The 20,822-nt window shown below is 44.4% G+C and overlaps 1 protein-coding gene across 1 annotated transcript in view; it reads right to left on the bottom strand.

Moving 5' to 3' along the window:
• The window catches only part of LOC129535561 (NBPF family member NBPF4-like), a 319,223-nt gene that overhangs the window by 25,173 nt on the left and 273,228 nt on the right, over positions 1-20,822 (bottom strand). The window contains exons 9-14 of the mRNA XM_088835766.1: positions 16,284-16,386; positions 9,921-12,178; positions 7,841-7,955; positions 6,568-6,782; positions 5,464-5,515; positions 1,031-1,245 (exon numbers count right to left, since the gene is read on the bottom strand). Of these exons, the coding sequence (XP_088691892.1) occupies positions 1,031-1,245; positions 5,464-5,515; positions 6,568-6,782; positions 7,841-7,955; positions 9,921-10,098 (775 nt within the window). The 5' untranslated portion in view covers positions 10,099-12,178; positions 16,284-16,386. The remainder of the gene's footprint in view (positions 1-1,030; positions 1,246-5,463; positions 5,516-6,567; positions 6,783-7,840; positions 7,956-9,920; positions 12,179-16,283; positions 16,387-20,822) is intronic.

Here is a 20,822-nt window from a genome sequence, read left to right as displayed (position 1 = left end):
ACCCATCGAGGAAATTTGCTGCTTGATGTGGTATCTCTCCCAACATCCTTTGTTCTGAGTCTGTATAAGCAGTAAAAATGTATTTTCCACAGAGATGCTAGAACATGAGCTGTTATGTTCTAGAATTATTTCTATAGTACTGCTTAATCCCATCAGATTGCGTGGTTGTTGATGGTTTAGAGGAATTTATACTTGAGACTAGAGTGATGGGTGAATTGTGAAAGGGTTAGCCGCTCAGTAGTGTCTCTCTCTTTGTGATTGTATGGACTACAGCCCACCAGGCTCCTCTGTCCATGGAATTCTCCACACAAGAATACTAGAGCGTGTGCCATTCTCTTCTCCAGAGGATCTTCATGATTCAGGGATTGAACCTGGGTCTCCTGCGTTGAGGACAGATTCTTTACCATCTGAGCCACCAGGGAAGCCCAGTGAATTGTATTAACCCCCAAATCAAAAAGAATCTTTGGTGCCACACAGCCGTCGCCGTTCAAGGCTGGAGGAACTGCCAGAGCCCAGCCTTGCTTCATGGAAACTTCCAAGCAAGGCAATGGTACAAGTGTATCTGTCTTGGTGTTCAGATGACATGTTAGCTAAGACCTGCCAACATCGAGAAAAGGGGGACTGGGGCTGAGAGCAGTCAAACAAAACCTGGAAATCAGCTCTCCTTATAAAGAGGCGAGTCTGTCATCATTTCTGGAGAGCCCAGGAACATTTACCAAAATCAGATCATTGCAGCTAACAACATGCTGGCTCCAAACAAGTTCTGACAGACACCTCCTGTGGATTTGCTGCTGAGGTGGGTGAGCGCTGTCACAAGTGATTTGGGTCGAATGCCTGACACTGGGGTCAGGGTGACAGAGACAAGCCTGGAGCCAAAAAAAGAATGAAAGCTCCCTGACCCACCTGATGTCTGTGCTCCATAACAGACCCTTGTCCCTGGTTTCAGTGAAGATGTGTCTATGCAACCTGTCCTCAGAGATGACCTTCCTTGGTCTACAGAGCATGTGAGGACAGATAATACGGGGGCTACCTGAGATACTGGTTGGCATTTCATCTTCTTTAGCATGAGAGCAACCACAGGCTCCATCTGGACCAAGGTCTACTTCCAGTTCATTAAATTGAAGTTTGTCATTACTGTAAGGCTGGTGGTTGTCAGAACTTCCTTGGAGAATTGAAGGCATCAAAACACATTCATCCTTGCATTCTTCAGGCACTTCCTTCTTTTCAACCTCCTGCAGCTCCATGCTGTGCCAGATGGGAAAGGAATGACAGAAAATTAAATGAAGATCTGACTGCAAGCCATTCTGGCTGGTTTTGACAGGAGGCATGGGGCGTGGTCACAGAGGGTAAAAGAGCAGGCCCCTTAAAGAGAGAAGGAACTATCCTCTCTTATATGAACTGGAGTGTGTCTGTCTGGGGATGGGAGAGGGGGAGAAGTAGGTACCCTACAAACCGGCCACAAACCTCTGATGAGGAAGGAGACTCAACCATCCCAGGAAGATCTTTTCAGGAACAGGAAGCACAAAGGAACTTCCACCACAAGTGCTTCCACTGGGTCCTAAGTCATGTTGAATTGAAGACAAAGTAGGCAAGTAAGGGCTTCCCCAGTGGCTCAGTGGTAAAGAATCTGCCTGCCAATGCAGGATATGCAGCTTCGTCCGTGGGCCAGGAAGATCCCTTGGAGAAGGAAATGGCAACCCACTCCAGGATTCTTGGTGGGAAAATGCCATGGACAGAGGAGCCTGGTATACTCCAGTCCATGGGGGTCACAAAGATTCAGCGAGGACTGAGCAACTGAGCATGCACAGTGAAGTGAATACAGATATTAAAGCTTTATAAACTCTCGGAGATCCTCTACCTGCTCTTTAGTAATTGAAAGGCCTCCAAGGCCTCTTTCACTTACTATTGTCACAGACAACCAATTTTTGGAGGGACAGTTGTCCTGGGGTTTATTTTTCCTAGTTGATTCTCTACTAATCCCTTTGCTAGTTACCTTCCTTCCAAGGATCTAAAACAACTGTGTAGAAATAGATATTTACCTCACTTGGACTTACTTTAGAAGAGAACAGATGCTCTCTTTGTGTACAGGAAATCCTAAGGGTGTGCATTCACCTTGGGTCATACATACAAGTAGCCAGAGAGACAGCAATCAAGTTACACTGTCATTTCCATGTGGGTTGAGTGAAGTAAATTAATACCATGTGCAGTTGTGCTTATACTTACATCTGGCATGTCACTCTCTTGAGTTACTTAGTGTTCTTTTGTGACCCTGTCCATATTTTCCCTAACATTACCGGCTCCTGATAGACAGCCTGAAAACCACAATCACAGAAAACTAACCAATCTAATCACATGGACCATAGCCTTGTCTAACTCAATCAAACTATGAACCATGCCGTGCCAGGTCATGGTGGAGAGTTCTGACAAAATGTGTTCCACTGGAGAAGGAAATGGCAGACCACTTCAGTATTCTTGCCTTGAGGACCCCATGAACAATATGCAAAGGCAAAAAGATAGGACACTGAAAGATGAACTCCCCAGGTGGGTAGGTGCCCAATATGCTCCTGGAGATCAGTGGAGAAATCACTCCAGAAAGAATGAAGAGATGAGCCAAAGCAAAAACAACACCCAGCTGTGGATGTGACTGGTGATGGGAAGCAAGGTCTGATGCTGTAAGGAACAATACTGCATAGGAACCTGGAATGTTAGGTCCATGTTTCAAGACACATTGGAAATGGTCAAACAGGAGATGGCAAGAGTGAACGCCAACATTTTAGGAATCAGAGACCTAAAATAGACTGGAATGGGTGAATTTAACTCAGATGATTATTATATCTACTACTGTGGGCAAGAATCCCTTAAAAGAAATGGAATAGCCATCATAGTTAACAAAAGAGTCCAAAATGCAGTACTTGGATGCAAGCTCAGAAAAGACAGAATGATCTCTGTTCATTTCCAAGGAAAATGATTCACTATCACGGTAATCCAAGTCTATGCCCCGGCCAATAATGCTCAAGAAGCTGAAGTAGAACGGTTCTGTGAAGACCTACAAGAACTTTTAGAACTAAAACCCATTATAGGGGACTGGAATGCAAAAGTAGGAAGTCAAGAAACACCTGGAGTAACAGGCAAATTTGACCTTGGAGTACAGAATAAAGCAGGGCAAAGGCTAATAGAGTTTTGTCAAGAGAACTCACTGGTCATAGCAACACGCTCTTCCAACAACTCAAGTGAAGACTTTACACATGGACATCACCAGATGGTCGACACCAAAATCAGATCGATTATACTCTTTGCAGCCAGAATAGGAGAAGTTCTATATAGTCAGCAAAAAGAAGACCGGGAGCTGACTGTGGCTCAGACCATGAAGCCCTTATTGCAAAATTCAGACTTAAATTGAAGCAAGTAGGGAAAACCACTAGACCATTCAGGTATGACCCAAATCATATCCCTTATGATTATACAGTGGAGGTGAGAAATAGGTTTAAGGGACTAGATCTGATAGAGTGCCTGATGAACTATGGATGGAGGTTCGTGACATTGTTCAGAGACAAGGATCAATACTATCCCCAAGAAAAAGAAATGCAAAAAAAGCAAAATGGCTGTCTGAGGAGGTATTACAAATTGCTGTGAAAAGAAGAGAAGGGAAAGCAAAGGAGAAAAGGAAAGATATACCCATTTGAATGCAGAGTTCCAAAGAATAGCAAGGAGAGATAAGAAAGCCTTCCTCAGCGATCAATGCAAAGAAATAGAGGAAAACAATAGAATGGGAAAGACTGCAGATCTCTTCAAGAAAATTAGAGATACCAAGGGAACATTTCATGCAAAGATGGGCTCGATAAAGGACAGAAATGGTATGGACCTAACAGAAGCAGAAGATATTAAGAAGAGGTGGCAACAATACACAGAGGAACTATACAAAAATTATTTTCACGATCCAGATAACCACGACTGTGTATTCACTCACCTAGAGCCAGACATCCTGGAATGGGAAGTCAACTGGGCCTTAGCAAGCATCACGACAAACAAAACTGGTGGAGGTGATGGGATTCCAGTTGAGCTATTTCAAATCCTAAAAGATAATGCTGTGAAAGTGCTGCACTCAATATGCCAGCAAATTTGGAAAACTCAGCAGTGGCCACAGGACTGGAAAAGGTCGTTTTTCATTCCAATCCCAAAGAAAGGCAATGCCAGAGAATGTTCAAACTACTGCACAATTGCACTCATTTCACACGCTAGTAAAGAAACGCTCAAAATTCTCCTAGCCAGGCTGCAACAATATGTGAACCATCAACTTCCGGATGTGCAAGCTGGGATTAGAAAAGGCAAAGGAACCAGGGATCAAATTGCCAACATCCGTTGGATCATCAAAAACGCAAGAGAGTTCCAGAAAAACATCTATTATGCTTTACAGACTATGCCTTTGACTGTGTGCATCACCACAAACTGGAAAATTTTGAAAGAGATGGGAATACCAGACCACATGACCTGCCTCTTGAGAAATCAATATGCAGGTCGGGAAGCAACAGTTAGAACTGGACATAAAGCAACAGACTATTTCCAAATAGGAAAAGGAGTATATCAAGGCTGTATATTGTCACCCTGTTTATTTAACTTACATGCAGACTACATCATGAGAAACACTGGGCTGGATGAAGCACAAGCTGGAATCAAGATTGCCAAGAGAAATATCAATCACCTCGGATATGCAGATGACACCACCCTTATGGCAGAAAGCAAAGAACTGAAGTACCTCTTGATGAACGTGAAAGAGGAGAGTGAAAAGGTTGGCTAAAGCTCAACATTCAGAAAACTAAGACCATGGCATCTGGTCCCTTCGTTTCATGGCAAATAGATTGGGAGACAGTGGAACCACTGGCAGACTTCTTTTGGGGGGCTCCAAAATCACTGCAGATGGTGATTGCAGCCATGAAATTAAAAGATGCTTACTCCTTGGAAGAAAAGTTATGACCAACCTAGACAGCATACTTTGCCAACAAAGGTCCATGTAGTCAAAGCTATGGTTTTTCCAGTAGTCATGTATGGATGTAGGAGTTGGACTATAAAGAGATCTGAATGCCAAAGAACTGATACTTTTGAGCTGTGGTGTTGGAGAAGACCCTTGAGAGTCCCTTGGACTGCAAGGAGATCCAACCAGTCCATCCCAAAGGGAATCAGTCCTGAATATTCACTGGAAGGACCTATGTTGAGGCTGAAACTCCAATACTTTGGCCATCTGATGCAAACATCTGACTCATTTGAAAAGACACTGATGCTGTGAAAGATTGAAGGCAGGAGAAGGGGATGAGATGGTTGGATAGGATCACCAACTCAATGGACATGAGTTTGAGTAAACTCTGGGAGTTGGTGATGGACAGGGACGCCTGGTGTGCTGCAGTCCATGGGGTCACAAACAGTCGGACATGACTGAGTGACTGAGCAGAATGGATAGTGAATTGTTACCTGGGGGTTAGTGTTTCTTGTACTTGTTCATCGTCTTCATCTTCATAAATTTCTGCAAACAAAATCAAAAATATCCAGTCAGCCTCTAGTCACTTTTCCCACTGCAAACACAGGGACTCATATGGTCACAGAGTCATAAATATCTATGTGTGAGTTAATACTGTATGGAAGTTTTAATGTATTGTCTTTAAACAACTGCCCGAGCATGGATTTCTGATCCAACAGGCAGTCTCTTTCTAAACTGGTAGATCATCCTCAGGACGCCTTCTGCTTGAAATTGGGCAAACATTTGAATTGTCTTTTCTTCCTTATATCTCCTCACGTTGTCTACCTTCTACCTCCACTCCTGCAAATGTATTGTCCATCCTGCCACAAATTCTGCCAAAGACACAGCCTCTATAAACCTTCTCAGGTCTCACAAGATGCCCTCCTTTCTGTAAGCAGAACAATCACGTCCCACATCCCTCCATCTGGGAACATCCTGGCTCTTCAAGGGGGCTTTTGTGTGTTCTCTGGGAAAGTCTCTCCATGGAAAGTGAGTGCTCCAGTTTAAATCATTTTCCCAGCACCACGTCCAACCCTATCAAGTACCTAACCAACACGACAAAGTGAACGGTTTTCTTTTTTCTGCAGTACATTTGTAAATATTCCCAAATTTAATCATTATAGCTACCATCAACAGATTATTCATCCATTTTACAGATGAGAAAACAGTTACTAACATGAGAAAAATCAATCATTCTCACATAGTTAAACACACAGCACTCAGCCTGGAACCTGAGAACTTCCAAGCTTCATCTAGGGCTCTATTCACTCTCACAAGCGGCCTCCTGTCACCTCCTCCTTTCTGGGCTTTAATGCTGGCTGGATGTGGCCTCCTGCCCCAGTGGCCATGGTCCATCAGGGAGGAAGCAGACCATTGGGATACAGTGACCTCCACCCTGTGCATTTCTCCTATGTCCTCTTAAGACAATCCTGCTCCTACATAGCCCCAAATAGGACACGAAACAAGAAAGCTGATAAACATTCCTAGTGGAGGTGTTCATCTTATCTACTGGAGACCTAGGAGAGGATCAGTGCTATCAGGGCCCGTGGCCCCCTCACCTGGATTGAACTTGCAGGCAAGGCGCTCTGCCAGTCGGTATCCCTCAGACAGGCTCTCTCGGAAGCCCTGCCCCTGGTGGTTGTCCAGGTCATTGTGGGTGAGGAGGTCCTTGAGGCGCTGCTTGAGCAGGACAGAGTCATCTTTCCCATCCCGTAGTGTCTGCCGTAACTGGGTCAGCTCTCGTGCCTGACTTCGAATCAGGACATCACACGTCCTAGGTGGAAAAGAAGACACAACTGTAAAAGGCAAAGAGTTAGATGAAAGACAGGGATTTCTGTGAGAACATCCCCAAGGAGACCTCGAAACAGAATTCTGGCACATATCTGATGACCGGCTCAGTCACTCAGTTGGGTCCGATTCTTGCGACCCCATGGACTATAGTGCACCAGTCTCCTCTGCCCATCGGGTCATCTTGGTAAGAATACTGGAGTGGGTTGCCATTTCCTACTCCATATCTGATGACTGGCCTATGTCAAAGAGAAAGAAGGTAAACAAAGGTTTCCTCTGTATCAGAAAGTACTCTTGTAAGATTCCGTGACATTCCAGTCATCTTGTCTTTCTATAAAGATAACCTAATGTCTTCCCTGGTGGCTCAGCTGGTAAAGAACCTGACTGACAGTTCAGAAAACACAAGAGATGCAGGTTTGATCCCTGAGTCAGGAACATTGCCTGGAGAAGGAAATGGCAACTCATTCCAGTATTCTTGCCTGGAAACTTCATGGACAGGAGAGCCTGGTGGGCTACAGTCCATGGGGTCATGAAGAGTCAGACACTATGGAGTTACACGCATGCATCAGTGGCTTCCTAAATCTGCATCACGAAGATGTCTCTTCGGGTCCTCACTCGGCCATGCCCATTTCAGGAAAAAAATACACAAAGTATTTTCTGTATTTCTAATGTGGCAACACAAAGTACTGTCCAGTGAATGACACAGCCAGTCATAGAGTTTGGACAAGCATAGCTGGTGTGAATTGGAAAGAACATAAGAATGACAGGGTCAAGAAAGCATTTTAGGATGTAGTCAGTCAGGAGGGAGTTGTGATTAAAGGCAAATAAGGTGCCAACGGCACAACATTGTGAATGAGCCAAGTGCCACTGGTTCACTTGAACGCAGTGAATCTCATGATGTGATTCAAGTCATTTGTTTATTTAAAAGCAAGGTAAATCACTTCCTGAAGAATAACTGGAGTCCATAATTCACCAGTCGGTGTTCTCCGCCTCTTTTATAACATTGTGCCCTGTGCCTGCCATGAACATTCCTGCCCTCCTCACCTCAGCCTTTCATCCAGCGTTGGCTTCTCTGCCAGCTTCTCTGCTGGCCTCTGCACCTCAAACATCAGCTTCTCCCCCAGCACGGATTCAATGATGTCCTTACATGCTTCACACTCTGAGGAAAGAGACACACTGCCTCAGGGAGAGCTGACCTTGCTGCTGTGGTCACTGCCTTCAAGGGAACAGGATGGGCCACCTCAGTGGTGGCTGTAACTCCTTCTCCATTCTCTATGGAGAGATTTCCACATCTGATTCCCCAGCGACTGAACCGAGGGGATCCCCATTTTAGAGCTGAGGAAAGAGAAGCTCCTTGGCACAGAACCTAACTAGACAAGATGAACTGCCATTTCTCAAAGTCAGAATGCACACCCCCTGAGACTGACCCTGAATCCTGGGCCACAAAACCAAGACCTGCAGCCTCTTAGATGAGACACTGAGCAGGGGCCAGGGTGGCGATTCCGGTGTGGTTGGGAAGGCTCCTAGGACTACAGGACTGCTGCTTCTCTCATGCTGGCATTTCAGTAACAAACAAGGGTCTCAAGGCATAAACCTCACCTGGACACACTTGTGTGAAATAGACTACATGAAACCATAAGGACCTGAAAGAGAGATGCCCAAACACTGAGAAAGCTGTGTTATTAGGAACAGCAGAACTATGAACCAAGTGTACTGACACTGAGCCAGGCACGACCGTCAGGGCTTTGTCAGATTCACTCAGTATTCACTACAACTCAAACAACAGTTACTATTACAGCAACAGACAGACAGAGGAGGAAACAGAGGCACAGAAAGGTTCCCAACAGGCTTCTGAGCCCAGGAGACCTGGCCCAGAGTCCATGTCTGTCACACTGTGCTGTGGGGACCTCCACGCCAGGGTGCTGGTGAGACATTTCTTCTTCACCCTCCTCACAGTTTCTTTCTTAGAGTTTTGCTACTATCATAAGGAGCGGTGTAAATGAAACTTAGTTTCTCCTTTCCCCAAAGCTCATCCTTTCACTTTCTTAAATAGTAGGCTTTACTTCTTACTTGTCTCTGTGTCAGTCATTTTGTATTAACTCCCTCATTGCTTCATTGAAAATGACTGTAGGAAAGTGACACAGACACAAGTGGTCAAGATTCCTCTCATCCCCTTGTTATGCATGTACCCTGGTCATGACTTCTTTCCTTACTCCAGGCCCCTCTTACTGAACAGGCAAAAATGATTCCAATTGCCAGGCTGCCTATGCGTGCAAGGGCTCCTCACACTCTGCCTGGGTTTTTACGGGGGCTGGTTATCCCTCCCACTTAGCATCATCCTCATGTTGGTCACACATCTTATGGCACAGACTCAGGGTCCCCCGGACTACTGGTCAACCTGTATCACTGAAGTTTCACCAGCTCAAGTGGGGAGAGAGGGGAAAGTGAAGATTGTCTGATTTCACCAGACACACCTTCATTATTGCCACAGAGTGTCAAATGGCTTTCTTGGACTCAGGAAGGAGAACCTGCTCACTCAGAAAGCACGGTTTCCTTCTCACCAGGGAGTCTCTGTCTTGATGGCATCCCAGAGACCATGGTTTCAGTGAGAAGCAGACTCATCCTTAAGCTCCTTTAAATCATATTCTCTGCTTCTCACAGTGTCTAACCACACGTTACCCCGGTGTAACTAGCACAGGGCTTTGCCAATGGAACCTCAGGGAACCTCAAACTGATGGAGTTCATTAGTACCAGAGGTTTAGCCAAGAGGCATGCAGGATCAGATACAGAACAGAAAAGATTCCAGTCAACACAGCTTAGTTTGCGCCCGAGAGACACAAGAACTCCTGTGCCTGCACCAGGAATCACTGTCTGGAATTTTAACTTTAGTCTCACCCTACACATCACTAAAAACTTGGAAAAGTGCCTCCACTCCTTGTGCCTCAGTTTTCCCAGCCTCAGGAAACTGAAGGCAAAAGAGCCACTACTACCTTTCCTGGCTTGTCCTCAGAATGGAATTCAAAACGACAAAGGGAAAAGGAGACCAATCCTGGAGACTTATAGTTTCTTAGAGGAAAGACAATGATCATTCATTGCTTGGGTGACCATGACCCCAGAAACTTACTGTTTTTCTGCAGCTGGTTGGCCAGAGAGTAAACAGTAGCTTCGGATATGAGGAGTTTCTCTTTGACGTCTCTGAAGTCCTGCTTGTACTTTGCCAGCTCCAACAAAACCTCCTGGCTGACTTCCGTGAGGTTACGTTCTGCCCTCAGATCCGATAAAGAGGGAAGACATACTGCCATGGTGACATGTGGTAGAAGGGGTAGAAGCCAGGGGTGGGGAGGACACCCCCAGTATATGGGGGATTAAAGACAAGCAAAATCACGTCGGTTTAATCAGCACTGAGGGATGACAAAAACTGGAATTCCTGACTTGCTATTGGGAACAACTAGAGGGTTCTCTACTACAAGAAGAAGTTGAAGATGCTAGAGCTCAGAGCCAAAGGTGCTGTGTGCGGCTCAGACTCAGACAGGAGTGAAGAAGGGGGACCCAGCCTGCTAGGTGACCATCTGGAGTTGCCATAACAGAACTGGCGGGGGAGGGGTTCATGGAATCTTGGGGGCCCCTGCCTTCCAGGTGCCTAGGCCTTGACCGTTGGTGGCCATCACCACTGATAGCACCCAAGCCCTCAGCAGCCACTCTTAGGTTGTCTACACACGTCCCGATACCACTGACCTATCTCCTTCCAAAAACTATCTAAGCTGAATTCCCATTGTTCATTCTTCTGTGTATAAAAAGATTCGAGGGAGAAATACTTGGCCAGCAGGTCTTCATTTCTGTCGGGCTATCATAAAGTCACCTCAGTTCAGTACATTTCAGTCGCTCAGTCATGTCCGACTCTTTGCAACCCCATGGACTGCAGCACACCAGGCCTCCCTGTCCATCATCGACTCCTGGAGTCCACTCAAACTCAAGTCCATTGAGTTGGGGATGCCATCCAACCATTTCATCCTCTGTCTTCCCCTTCTCCTCCCACCTTCAATCTTTCCCAGCATCAGGGTCTTTTCCAGTGAGTCAGTTCTTTCCCTCAGGTGACCAAAGTATTGGAGTTTCAGCCTCAGCATCAGTCCTTCCAATGAATATTCAGGATTGATTTCCTTTAGGATGGACTGGTTTGATCTCCTTGTAATCCAAGGGACTCTCAAGAGTCTTCTCCAATACCACATTTCCAAAGCATCAATTCTTCGGCACTCGCTTTCTTTACAGTCCAACTCTCACATGCATACATGACCACTGGAAAAAATATATCACCTCATCTCTTTTAACAGATCTTAAGGCTTTTCCACAAGTGAAGGATGTCAAACTTGTAGCCTGTCAGGAACTTCTTCCGTAGGTATTCTCCAGTTTAGTCTGTGTCCTAAAAACTGTAGGATAAAAATCAGAGTACAATACTAAGTGATGAAATAATCTTTAAACATATATTCTGTCCCATCTCAGAATTCTTTTGCTGCATCCTGTTGTTATGCCCATTTCTTCCTTTACTGGCAACATGTTGGCTTCAGAATAAACTTAAATATGACATCCCTACCTTCTAAATTCTTCCTCTGCGTCTGGGTTGTTCTATTTTTTTTAAAATGTTACTAAACACTGCACTTCATACTTTCATTTATGTATTTCATTGAGCCTCACAAGAGCTCTTTCCAAGCTGTCAAAGTGACTAAAAGAGTTTCTGTGGATGTCCTTGAAAACATGGTGTGCTTGTGCTCAGTCACTTCATTTGTGTCTGACTCTTTGCGATCCCAGGACTGCAGCCCATCAGGCTCCTCTGTCTATGGGGATTCCCTAGGCAAACATACTGGAGTGGGTTGCTATGCCCTCTTCCAGGGGATCTTCCTGACCCAGGGATCGAACCCACATCTCCTGTGTCTCCTGCATTGCAGACTGATTCTTTACCATGAGCCACTGAATACATGGGGTGCCTATCTGTTTAGGAAAGGTTTGACTGCCTCATGCTATTGTTCTCTGCTCATTCAGCTCACCCACATATTGAACAGACCAGGGTTCCAGAGCAGTGTTTGTGGCACACAGTTTGATCCAACTCTTGGAGTTTTCCTCATGCCACTGACCTGTGGTTATATTCCAAAAACAGAGCATGGTGAAGTTCAAGTCATAGGGCAGGGATCATGATGATCCAAAGGGAACATAAGCATTGTGTTCAGCGACACAGAAGCTGAGTTTGAGGAGAGACAGGCAGGCCCTCGGATACTCATGGTCTGAACCAACTCCTCACTTCCTCAGCATCTCGTCCTACCCGGGTCTTGTGAGTCAGAGACTTGGGGAACCCGTACAGCATCCGTCTCTTCAGTTGAGCTGTTGGTCTACCTGGATGGAGGGTGAAATGGGGATGACAACAGGCCACTGGGCATTTGTTCATGTTAAGGTAAGAGATGCAAAACTGGAACAACTATTTATGAAAGCTAATCTTCCCCTCACCCCACGCGGTCCTCCCACTACAGTGATTCATGATACGTGGGGCGTGAGACTCAGCAAAGGCTTTAGGGAAATCTATTTTCCCATTGCTGTGGGGCCTGACATTCTGTGGGGGAAAGAAAAATGTGTCAAATTTCTTCATTTTAAATGTGATGAAACCAAAAAAGCTCACAAAAGATATCTGACTTGAGGTCAAACAGGGATGAATTTTGCCATGCTACAGAAGTATGTAACAAGTATAGTTCATTGACTGACACTGTGCCAGGCATTTCACACGTATTATGATACTTTCTTTCATTGTAATCATTCAAGGTAACACCATTGTAGTTCAGTTCAGTTCAGTTCAGTCGCTCAGTCGTGTCCGACTCTCTGCGACCCCATGAATCACAGCACGCCAGGCCTCCCTGTCCATCACCAACTCCCGGAGTTCACACAAACTCATGTCCATAGAGTCGGTGATGTCATCCAGCCATCTCATTCTCTGTCGTCCCCTTCTCCTCCCGCCCCCAACCTTTCCCAGCATCAGAGTCTTTTAGAGGTACATAAAATAATTTATTAGATCAAAGTTAAAATAAAAAAAAACACTTTATCAAGGCAAGTTAGCTATTGCTTTGCATTTTGTCGGTAGGAGAAACCTATTGTTTTTATCCTGCCTTGGCCCCATTTCATACTTCTTTTTCTCTGTGACCTGACTTTATTCCTAGAGCCCTACCTTTTTTCAACTAAACCATTTCTATGTGCTGAGCAATAGCAGAAGTGAAGGCTGGGCCCTTCTAAAGTCTTCCTGAGTGCTTATGTGTTTCAGGACACCAGACACCATCTGGAGGCAAGAGCAGCCTGTCAGTTAGAATGTGTGCTGAGCTACGCTGCTTGAGTCGTGTCTGACTCTCTGTGATCCTCTAGCCCTACAGCCTCCTCTGTTCATGGAATTTCCCAGGCAAGAATAGTGGAGTGGGTTACCATTTCTTCCTGCAGGGAATCTTCCTGACCCAGGGATCAAAACCGTGTCTCTTGCGTGTCCTACATTAGCAGGCGGGTTCTTTACCACTAGCGCCCCTGAGAATCCATCTGTTAGAATGGGCAGCTGCTTTCCCAGCCCACTGAAGTTAGCAGGATGTCCCAGGACAGGAAGGGACCACTTCCCTTCTACTCAAGGATCTTTTCTCTCAGTGACTGTGCTCTATTGGGCCGAACTCGCCTGAAATGGAATGTTCTTGCTAACTTTCTGGTTTCTTGTTCGGGTGAGTATTTATAAAATTTTCTAACAAATATCTCTGTTGAAGTTTGCGTTTATAGCAATACGAGTTATTTTTCAAAAAGTGGTAGCTTGGAGAAGACTGATCCCATCAATGAGCAAACAGGGTGAATTTAGCTTGCACTCAAAACCAGACTTGAATTTAAAATTAGGGCTCTCACTTTCCTCAGGGTGGATAGTCAGGTGCCACAGGCATGTGTCCCCAGGGAATGTGTCTCTGCTGTAAACTAGAGAAGAGTTAAATGGGGTCAGATGGGCCTAGTCCTTCAATTCGAGAGTCTTCCCATAGTTCTCTGCTTTAGTCACTGGAGTGGAAATACCCTTCTTCTTCTGCTCTATCCTACTTCTGTGTTTGGGGTAAAAGGTATACAGCTCAGTGTGTTCTGTCCCCAAGCTGATCATTGTAAGAATCACCTGGGAGAGTTAGTCCCAAACAAGTGCACAGTCCTCCCCTGTAGCAAGTGTGACTCAGCGAGTTGAGGTGGGACCTGGAGTCTCTTTGTTAAAGGTGCTCAGGTGTGCACTTAGCTTTACCCGCTGGTTTCACTGACCTCCCTCGTGATTCGAGGGGATGATTATTTCATTTATGGTACTTCTAGTGTTCAAAATTGACTGGTGCCAAAAAGATAACTCTCTGCTGCTTTGCAGATGAGGAAACTGAGGCACACAGAGGGTCTCTAACGGGCCGAGACCTCCTTGCTGTAAGTGCTGGAGCCAAATCCGGGTAAGGACCCTTCTACTCCGAAACCCCATCCCACATTTTCCAGTTCACTCTTGTCTCAGACTCTTCCAAGTAGCTGTTTCCTTCACCTATACTGCATTCCTACCAGAAACTTCCCAAATGTATTAATAATCTCTCACTTGATACTGTTTTTCACAACAGATATTTTGCAGAAAAGTCTATCACCACCCCGTGATGCATATTGGTGACTTATTAAGAAACTGAATGTGGGTGTGGGTAACTTTTTTACCCTTTCCTCTTTCCTTCATCAGTTTGTGTTCTGTTTACTTACACCAGTATAGTGTCTTAATTGCTGCAGTTTTAACGTGAGTTTTGAAATCTAGTAGAGTAAATCCTTCAGCTTAATTCTCCTTCAGTGTGTCTTGGCTAACTGAGATACTTTGATTTCCACTTACATGTTATAATTAGCCTGCAAAATACACCTCTCCCCAAATGCCAGCTGCAACACTATTGAGAATAACAAGGATGTGACATTCTAAAAACAGTCTTCCAATCTATGAATATAATGTATATTTCTATTTATGTAGGTCTTCTTTAATTTCTCTCAGCAATAGTTTCCAGGAGTCGTCAGTATCTCTATTCTTAAGCATTAAATGATCATGGATGTTTATCTCTATTATGTTTTATTGAATTTCATTTCCTAACACTGCTGGTATGGAGAAATGTGGTAGATTTTTATATGAATTCTCTTGACTGCACCATTTAAAAATATGCAACTAAATGCATTTCGATAGATGTATACACTAATGAAGCCACAGCCACAATCAAGATGCAGGGTGTTTCCATCAGTCACAACTTTCCTTGTTCCCCTTTGCAGTCCATCACTCCCTCAACTCTTAGCCCCAAGTAGCCATTACCAGTTTAGATGAATTTGCCTTTTTAACAAATTTATAAAATGGAATGGTATACATACTCTTTCTTGTCTGCAAATTAAGCACTCAACACATAGTTAAGAGATGATGTGTGTAAAACCTCAAAATTGTAAATGCAGAAGAATATTATCACCATCTCTGCTTCAGAAATGAGCCCCATTATCCTGGCCCCTGATAAGAATGAAGATCTCTAATTCTTCTCCAAACACCATTTATGCACCTTACTGCACACTTACTTGGAGGACATCCACATGTGGGCACTTCCAAGTTGCCAGCTGGGGGTCTAGGGCAGAGCCTCAAGGTCCCATCGTCCTCCTTCTGGGATTGGTGCTCCCAGCATATAAACCTCCTCCTCCTCCTGGTTTTGGTGCTCCCAGCAGTATAAACCTCCTCCTCCTCCCGGGATTGGTGCTCCCAGCATATAAACCTCATCCTACTCCTGGGGTTAGTGCTCCCAGCAGTATAAACCTCATCCTCCTCCTGGGGTTGGTGCTCCCAGCAGTATAAACCTCCTCCTCCTCCTCCTGGGATTGGTGCTCCCAGAGTATAAACAAAACCTCCTCCTCCTCCTGGGATTGGTGCCCCCAGCAGTATAAACCTCCTCCTCCTCCTCTCGGGATTGGTGCTCCCAGCATATAAACCTTATCCTCCTCCTGGGATTGGTGCTTCCAGCAGTGTAAACCTCCTCCTCCTCCTTGAATTGGTGCTCCCAGCATATAAACATCCTCCTCCTCCTGGGATTGGTGCTCCCAGCAGTATAAACCTCATCCTCCTCCTGGGATTGGTGCTCCCAGCAGTATAAACCTCCTTCTCCTCCTGAGATTGGTGCTTCCAGCGTATATACCTCCTCTGCCCCCAGGATTGGTGCTCCCAGCAGTATAAACCTCCTCCTCCTCCTGGGATCGGTGCTCCCAGCAGTACAAACCAACTGGATCCATCGTGTGGATCTCCTCGGCAGGTGCACAAGCTCACTGTGGACTAAGCTCCTCTCCTGGTCCTTCCTGCTCAGCTCAGGTTGCTCCTTGAGAACTCAGGTGATGCTGTGCATTCCTCACTTCCGACTGAATTTTCCAAACTCAACTTGTCCTTTTGCTCACCTCCCTTGACAAACAGCTCCTCGACCATTACCTTGCTGTTCTTTGGGTTGTCTCATCCTCTGAACCTGTTGCTTCCTTTCTTCCATCCCCTCTCTCCTTTCTGTGTTTCCAGTGTGTGGGCCCAGTTGAGGCTCCTATAGGAGACACACAGAGAAGGAACCAAGGTCAGGTCTTGGCTGCAGATCCCAGGGAACACTTAACATGCATCTCAGTCTCTCATGCACTCAGAAAAAACTCAGCAGGAAAGGAATTTGGAGAATTTGAATAACCTTATCTTACAGATGGGGATACTGAGGCCCAGAGAGAGATGGAGATTTCGCCTAAATTCCCACACCCTGATGCAGCATAGCTGCCACACAAACCTTGACCACAAGTTTTTGTATCCAAAAGCACCAGGAACCCATGGCTAAAGTTCAGGGGACATTTCATCAAACATACTTATTTCCCTTCTTAAAATAAAAATACCTGACGGACATGTCCCCAAAAGAATTTCATCTCTTTTCAATAGTCCTATATTTATACTTGGCATTCCTTTCTTTCTCCAGGGTATCTTCCTGACCCAGGGATTGAACTCAGGTCTCCTGCATAGCAGGCAGATTCTTTACCATCTGAGTCACCAGGGAAGCCCAATCTCTTTCCAATAGTCCTAAATTTATACTGTTTTCCACCTTGGTGGACACAATGGGACCAAGGAATGCATGAATATTAAATACATCACAGTCTTTATTTAAAAATTAGATGTGATTCTCTAAAATATCTGGCTTCTGTGCTAGAGGCCATATTTTTGAGAGCCAGGTACTCTCTGTGCCTTAGTCAACCTGCCTCTCCAGAACCTCTTCAAAGCCTGCCACAGAGAACGTTCAGTAAATGCTTGTCAAGCAGACCAATACCAGTTACCAGGAATCACTAACTCTTACTGATGTCTTCTACTCCCTATCCTATTTCCATCAATCCTGCCCTGTGTGAAAAGATGCTCAACATCACTCATTATCAGAGAAATGCAAATCAAAACCACAATGAGATACCATTTCACGCCAGTCAGAATGGCTGCTATCCAAAAGTCTACAAGCAATAAATGCTGGAGAGGGTGTGGAGAAAAGGGAACCCTCTTACACTGTTGGTGGGAATGCAAACTAGTACAACCACTATGGAGAACAGTGTGGAGATTCCTCAAAAAACTGGAAATAGAACTGCCATAGACCCAGCAATCACACCTCTGGGCATACACACTGAGGAAACAAGAATTGAAAGAGACATGTATACCCCAATATTCATCACAGCACTGTTTATAATAGCCAGGACATGGAAGCAACCTAGATGTCCATCAGCAGACTAATGGGTAAGAAAGCTGTGGTACATATACACAATGGAATATTGCTCAGCCATTAAAAAGAATACATTTGAATCAGTTCTAATGAGGTGGATGAAACTGGAGCCTATTATACAGAGTGAAGTAAGCCAGAAAGAAAACCACCAATACAGTATACTAACGCATATATATGGAATTTAGAAAGATGGTAACGATAGCCCTGTACATGAGATAGCAAAAGAGACACAGATGCATAGAACAGTCTTTTGGACTCTGTGGGAGAGGGCAAGGGTGGGATGATTTGGGAGAATGGCATTGAAACGTGTATATTATCATATGTGAAACGAATCGCCAGTCCAGGTTCAATGCATGACACAGGGTGCTCGGGGCTGGTGCACTGGGATGATCCAGAGGGATGGGATGGGGAGGGAAGTGGGAGGGAGGTTCAGGATGGGAACACATGAATCCCAGGGTGGATTCATGTCAATGTATGGCAAAACCAATACAATATTATAAAGTAATTAGCCCCCAATTAAGATAAATAAATTTATATTTAAAAAACAGTTCTAAAAATTTTTTGAAATGCAAAAAAAAAAAAAGAAATCTCTTCTCCTGAATCCTGTCACCTCCAAGGGGAAAACCAACAACCAAACTGATGGTGGATGGGGGAAGGGGACTTCATGCCCACCCTGTTAATGTAAAGAAGCTACTCTGGTAAAATTACAAATCTCAGTTTTAGAAAGGACTTCTGTGACAATCATTCCAACTCATACATTAGTAATTCTCAAAAGGTAGACAAGAAGCCAAAAGGCACACTCAACATGCCTGTTTTCTCACGACAATAAACTGAGAAGTAAAGCTCATCAATTACTGGTTTTGATTTTGGAGGAAAATCAGAAAATAAAGTACTGAAAGGTTTAAAACTGCTACATGATACATGAAAGTCCCTTTAATACCCCTGACAATAAATACAATTACTTTGTAAAAAGCTCACTGCACTTTCAGCCAACACAGATGTTAAAAGTTTCTCCCTTGTATCAAGTCAAAATTTACCACCCTTGAACAGTTGCTTGTTCCCCTTCCTGCCACCTCATGTATGCTGACTTTCACAGATATACACACTTATCTCTCCCAACTGTTTGTGGTTCCGATGTCCCACACTTCCCAGCCCTTCTCTTCCCTTTAGATTCTCCTCTCCTGTGAATAATTCTCCTCTCCTTTCTTGGCAAGCAAATACAGGGCCTGCAGGAGGCAAACTGCAGCCCACAGGCCATACGTAGGGCATCACCAATTTGTTAAAAATGGCACACAAGCTAAGAATGCTTTCTACACTCTTCAGGGTTGGAAAAAAAAAATGTGTCACATGTGAAATTATGAAATTGAAGGGTCAAGTCAGGCAATAGGTTTTATTTAAACACAGCCATGCTGACCTGTTTACACATCATCTATGATGCTTTCCTGCTACAAGAACAGAGGTGAGTAGTTGCAACAAAGTCCACCTGGTCTACAATATTTAATACCTGATCCTTTGTGGAAAAGCTTGCCAACCCCTCCTGCAGGAGAGCACTGGCCCCAAAAACATGTTTCACCCATAACGCTTTCTTCCCTCTCTTGTGACAGCCAGCTCCTGCGGGAAATTAGCCCTCAACAAATTCCACCTCCCCTGCAATTCCACAGTCTCAGTCACACCTCTGATGAAGCATGACAACCTGGCCCAAATCAGGCATCCAGAGGAAACATGCCCACAGAATGGGTACTGACTCTGCAGCCCTCTGAGTAACACCGGGAACAAAGCATGCAGCCTAATAATGGTTGGATTCGGAATCATATAATTTATCATTTCCCAATAGTTGCCACCACTCCTTCCCAATCCCTGATGATCATCTTGTGTAAGCTGTAAGTCTATGTGACTTCACCCAGCTTCAGTGAGACTTGTGCTGTACATTTCCAACAGACAGAGTGTAGAGAAAAGTCTTCAGGGATAAGTCCTAATATAAAGGAAGATTAAGTTAAGATTTAGTTTATATCCAGGTAAAATCATGTCCTCTGAAGTGAACAGAGGAAGAGAGAGGGCAGACACTAACCTGTGAAAAAGCAGAAGTGATCAATGCGGATCACTGCAGTCACGAGCCTTACTCCTCTTTCAATTCAATTTGACAGACATCTATGGGGACCTCCTTATGCCAGCCAATGTGCTGTGTCTCCAAATGACACAGGGATTGTATAAAGCCTGTTCTCTGTTCTAAGAAGTTCATAGCCTGGAAGTGACAAAGGCACATGGACAAATATATACATGTGTGTATGAAAGGATATGCACCAAATAATTAACGGCAGCTATTTCTGCGCAATAAGAGTACATGCATTATCATTAACCTTTCTATATTTATCTATATTTTCTAATTTTATTAAATATTAATTACATAGTAAGACAATTCTAAAAGACTATGATAGTATGTGATTAATGTTAAAATTATGAATAAGGGATAAAATTATATATCTCTCTCAAGTAATTCAGGAAAGATTTCCTACAGAATATGAAAGGTAAGGTTCAAAAATGAATAGCAGTTTGCCAAGCAGATAACAACAAAAGATATTTCAAAATATGTATATGAAATAGTATGTTATATTCAGTAATGTTTATGAAGTTAATTACTGGTTGAGCACAAAGAAGAATAGGGAGTAAACAGAAGTGGTTGTAGAGTGGCCACAGTCCAGATTATGAGGAACCCTGGATACCATGCTAGAAAGAGCTTGGATTTCTTTCCAAGGTTAGATACTGGTTGAGTGAAAGCTGCATTTATGAATGGCCACTAAGGTCTCAGATGGTAAAGAATCCACCCGCAATGCAGGAAACCCAGGTTCAATCCCTAGGTCAGGAAGATCCCCTGGAGAAGGGCATAGCAACCAACTCCAGTATCCTTTCCTGGAGAATTCCATGGACAGAGGAGCCTGGTGGGCTACACTGCATGGGGTCACAAAGAGTTGGACACGACTGAGTGGCTTAGCTCACACACATGCACACACTAAGGTCTCATAAACAGACTTAAGTAAAGAGATAAAAGAGCCTCTGCAGTCATTATCCATTCCAACAGGTAATAATATCATGGGTGACACCTTGACTGGAATCTTCTATAAGAAAACAAGTTTAAAAAAGACAGTTTGACTAGATGATCTTCGGGGATCTTTCTAAAGATCAGATTTCATGATTTATCAACATTTCATCTCTGATGGCCCTGCACACACACCACTCAACTTCAATTA

Source organism: Moschus berezovskii, chromosome 4 (assembly GCF_049115385.1).
Source record: "Moschus berezovskii isolate FMDL1 chromosome 4, NW_MosBer_1.0, whole genome shotgun sequence".
Classification (NCBI taxonomy): Eukaryota; Metazoa; Chordata; class Mammalia; order Artiodactyla; family Moschidae; genus Moschus; species Moschus berezovskii.
Note: the sequence above shows the minus strand (reverse complement) of the source record. Positions and strands in the feature narration are given on the sequence as shown.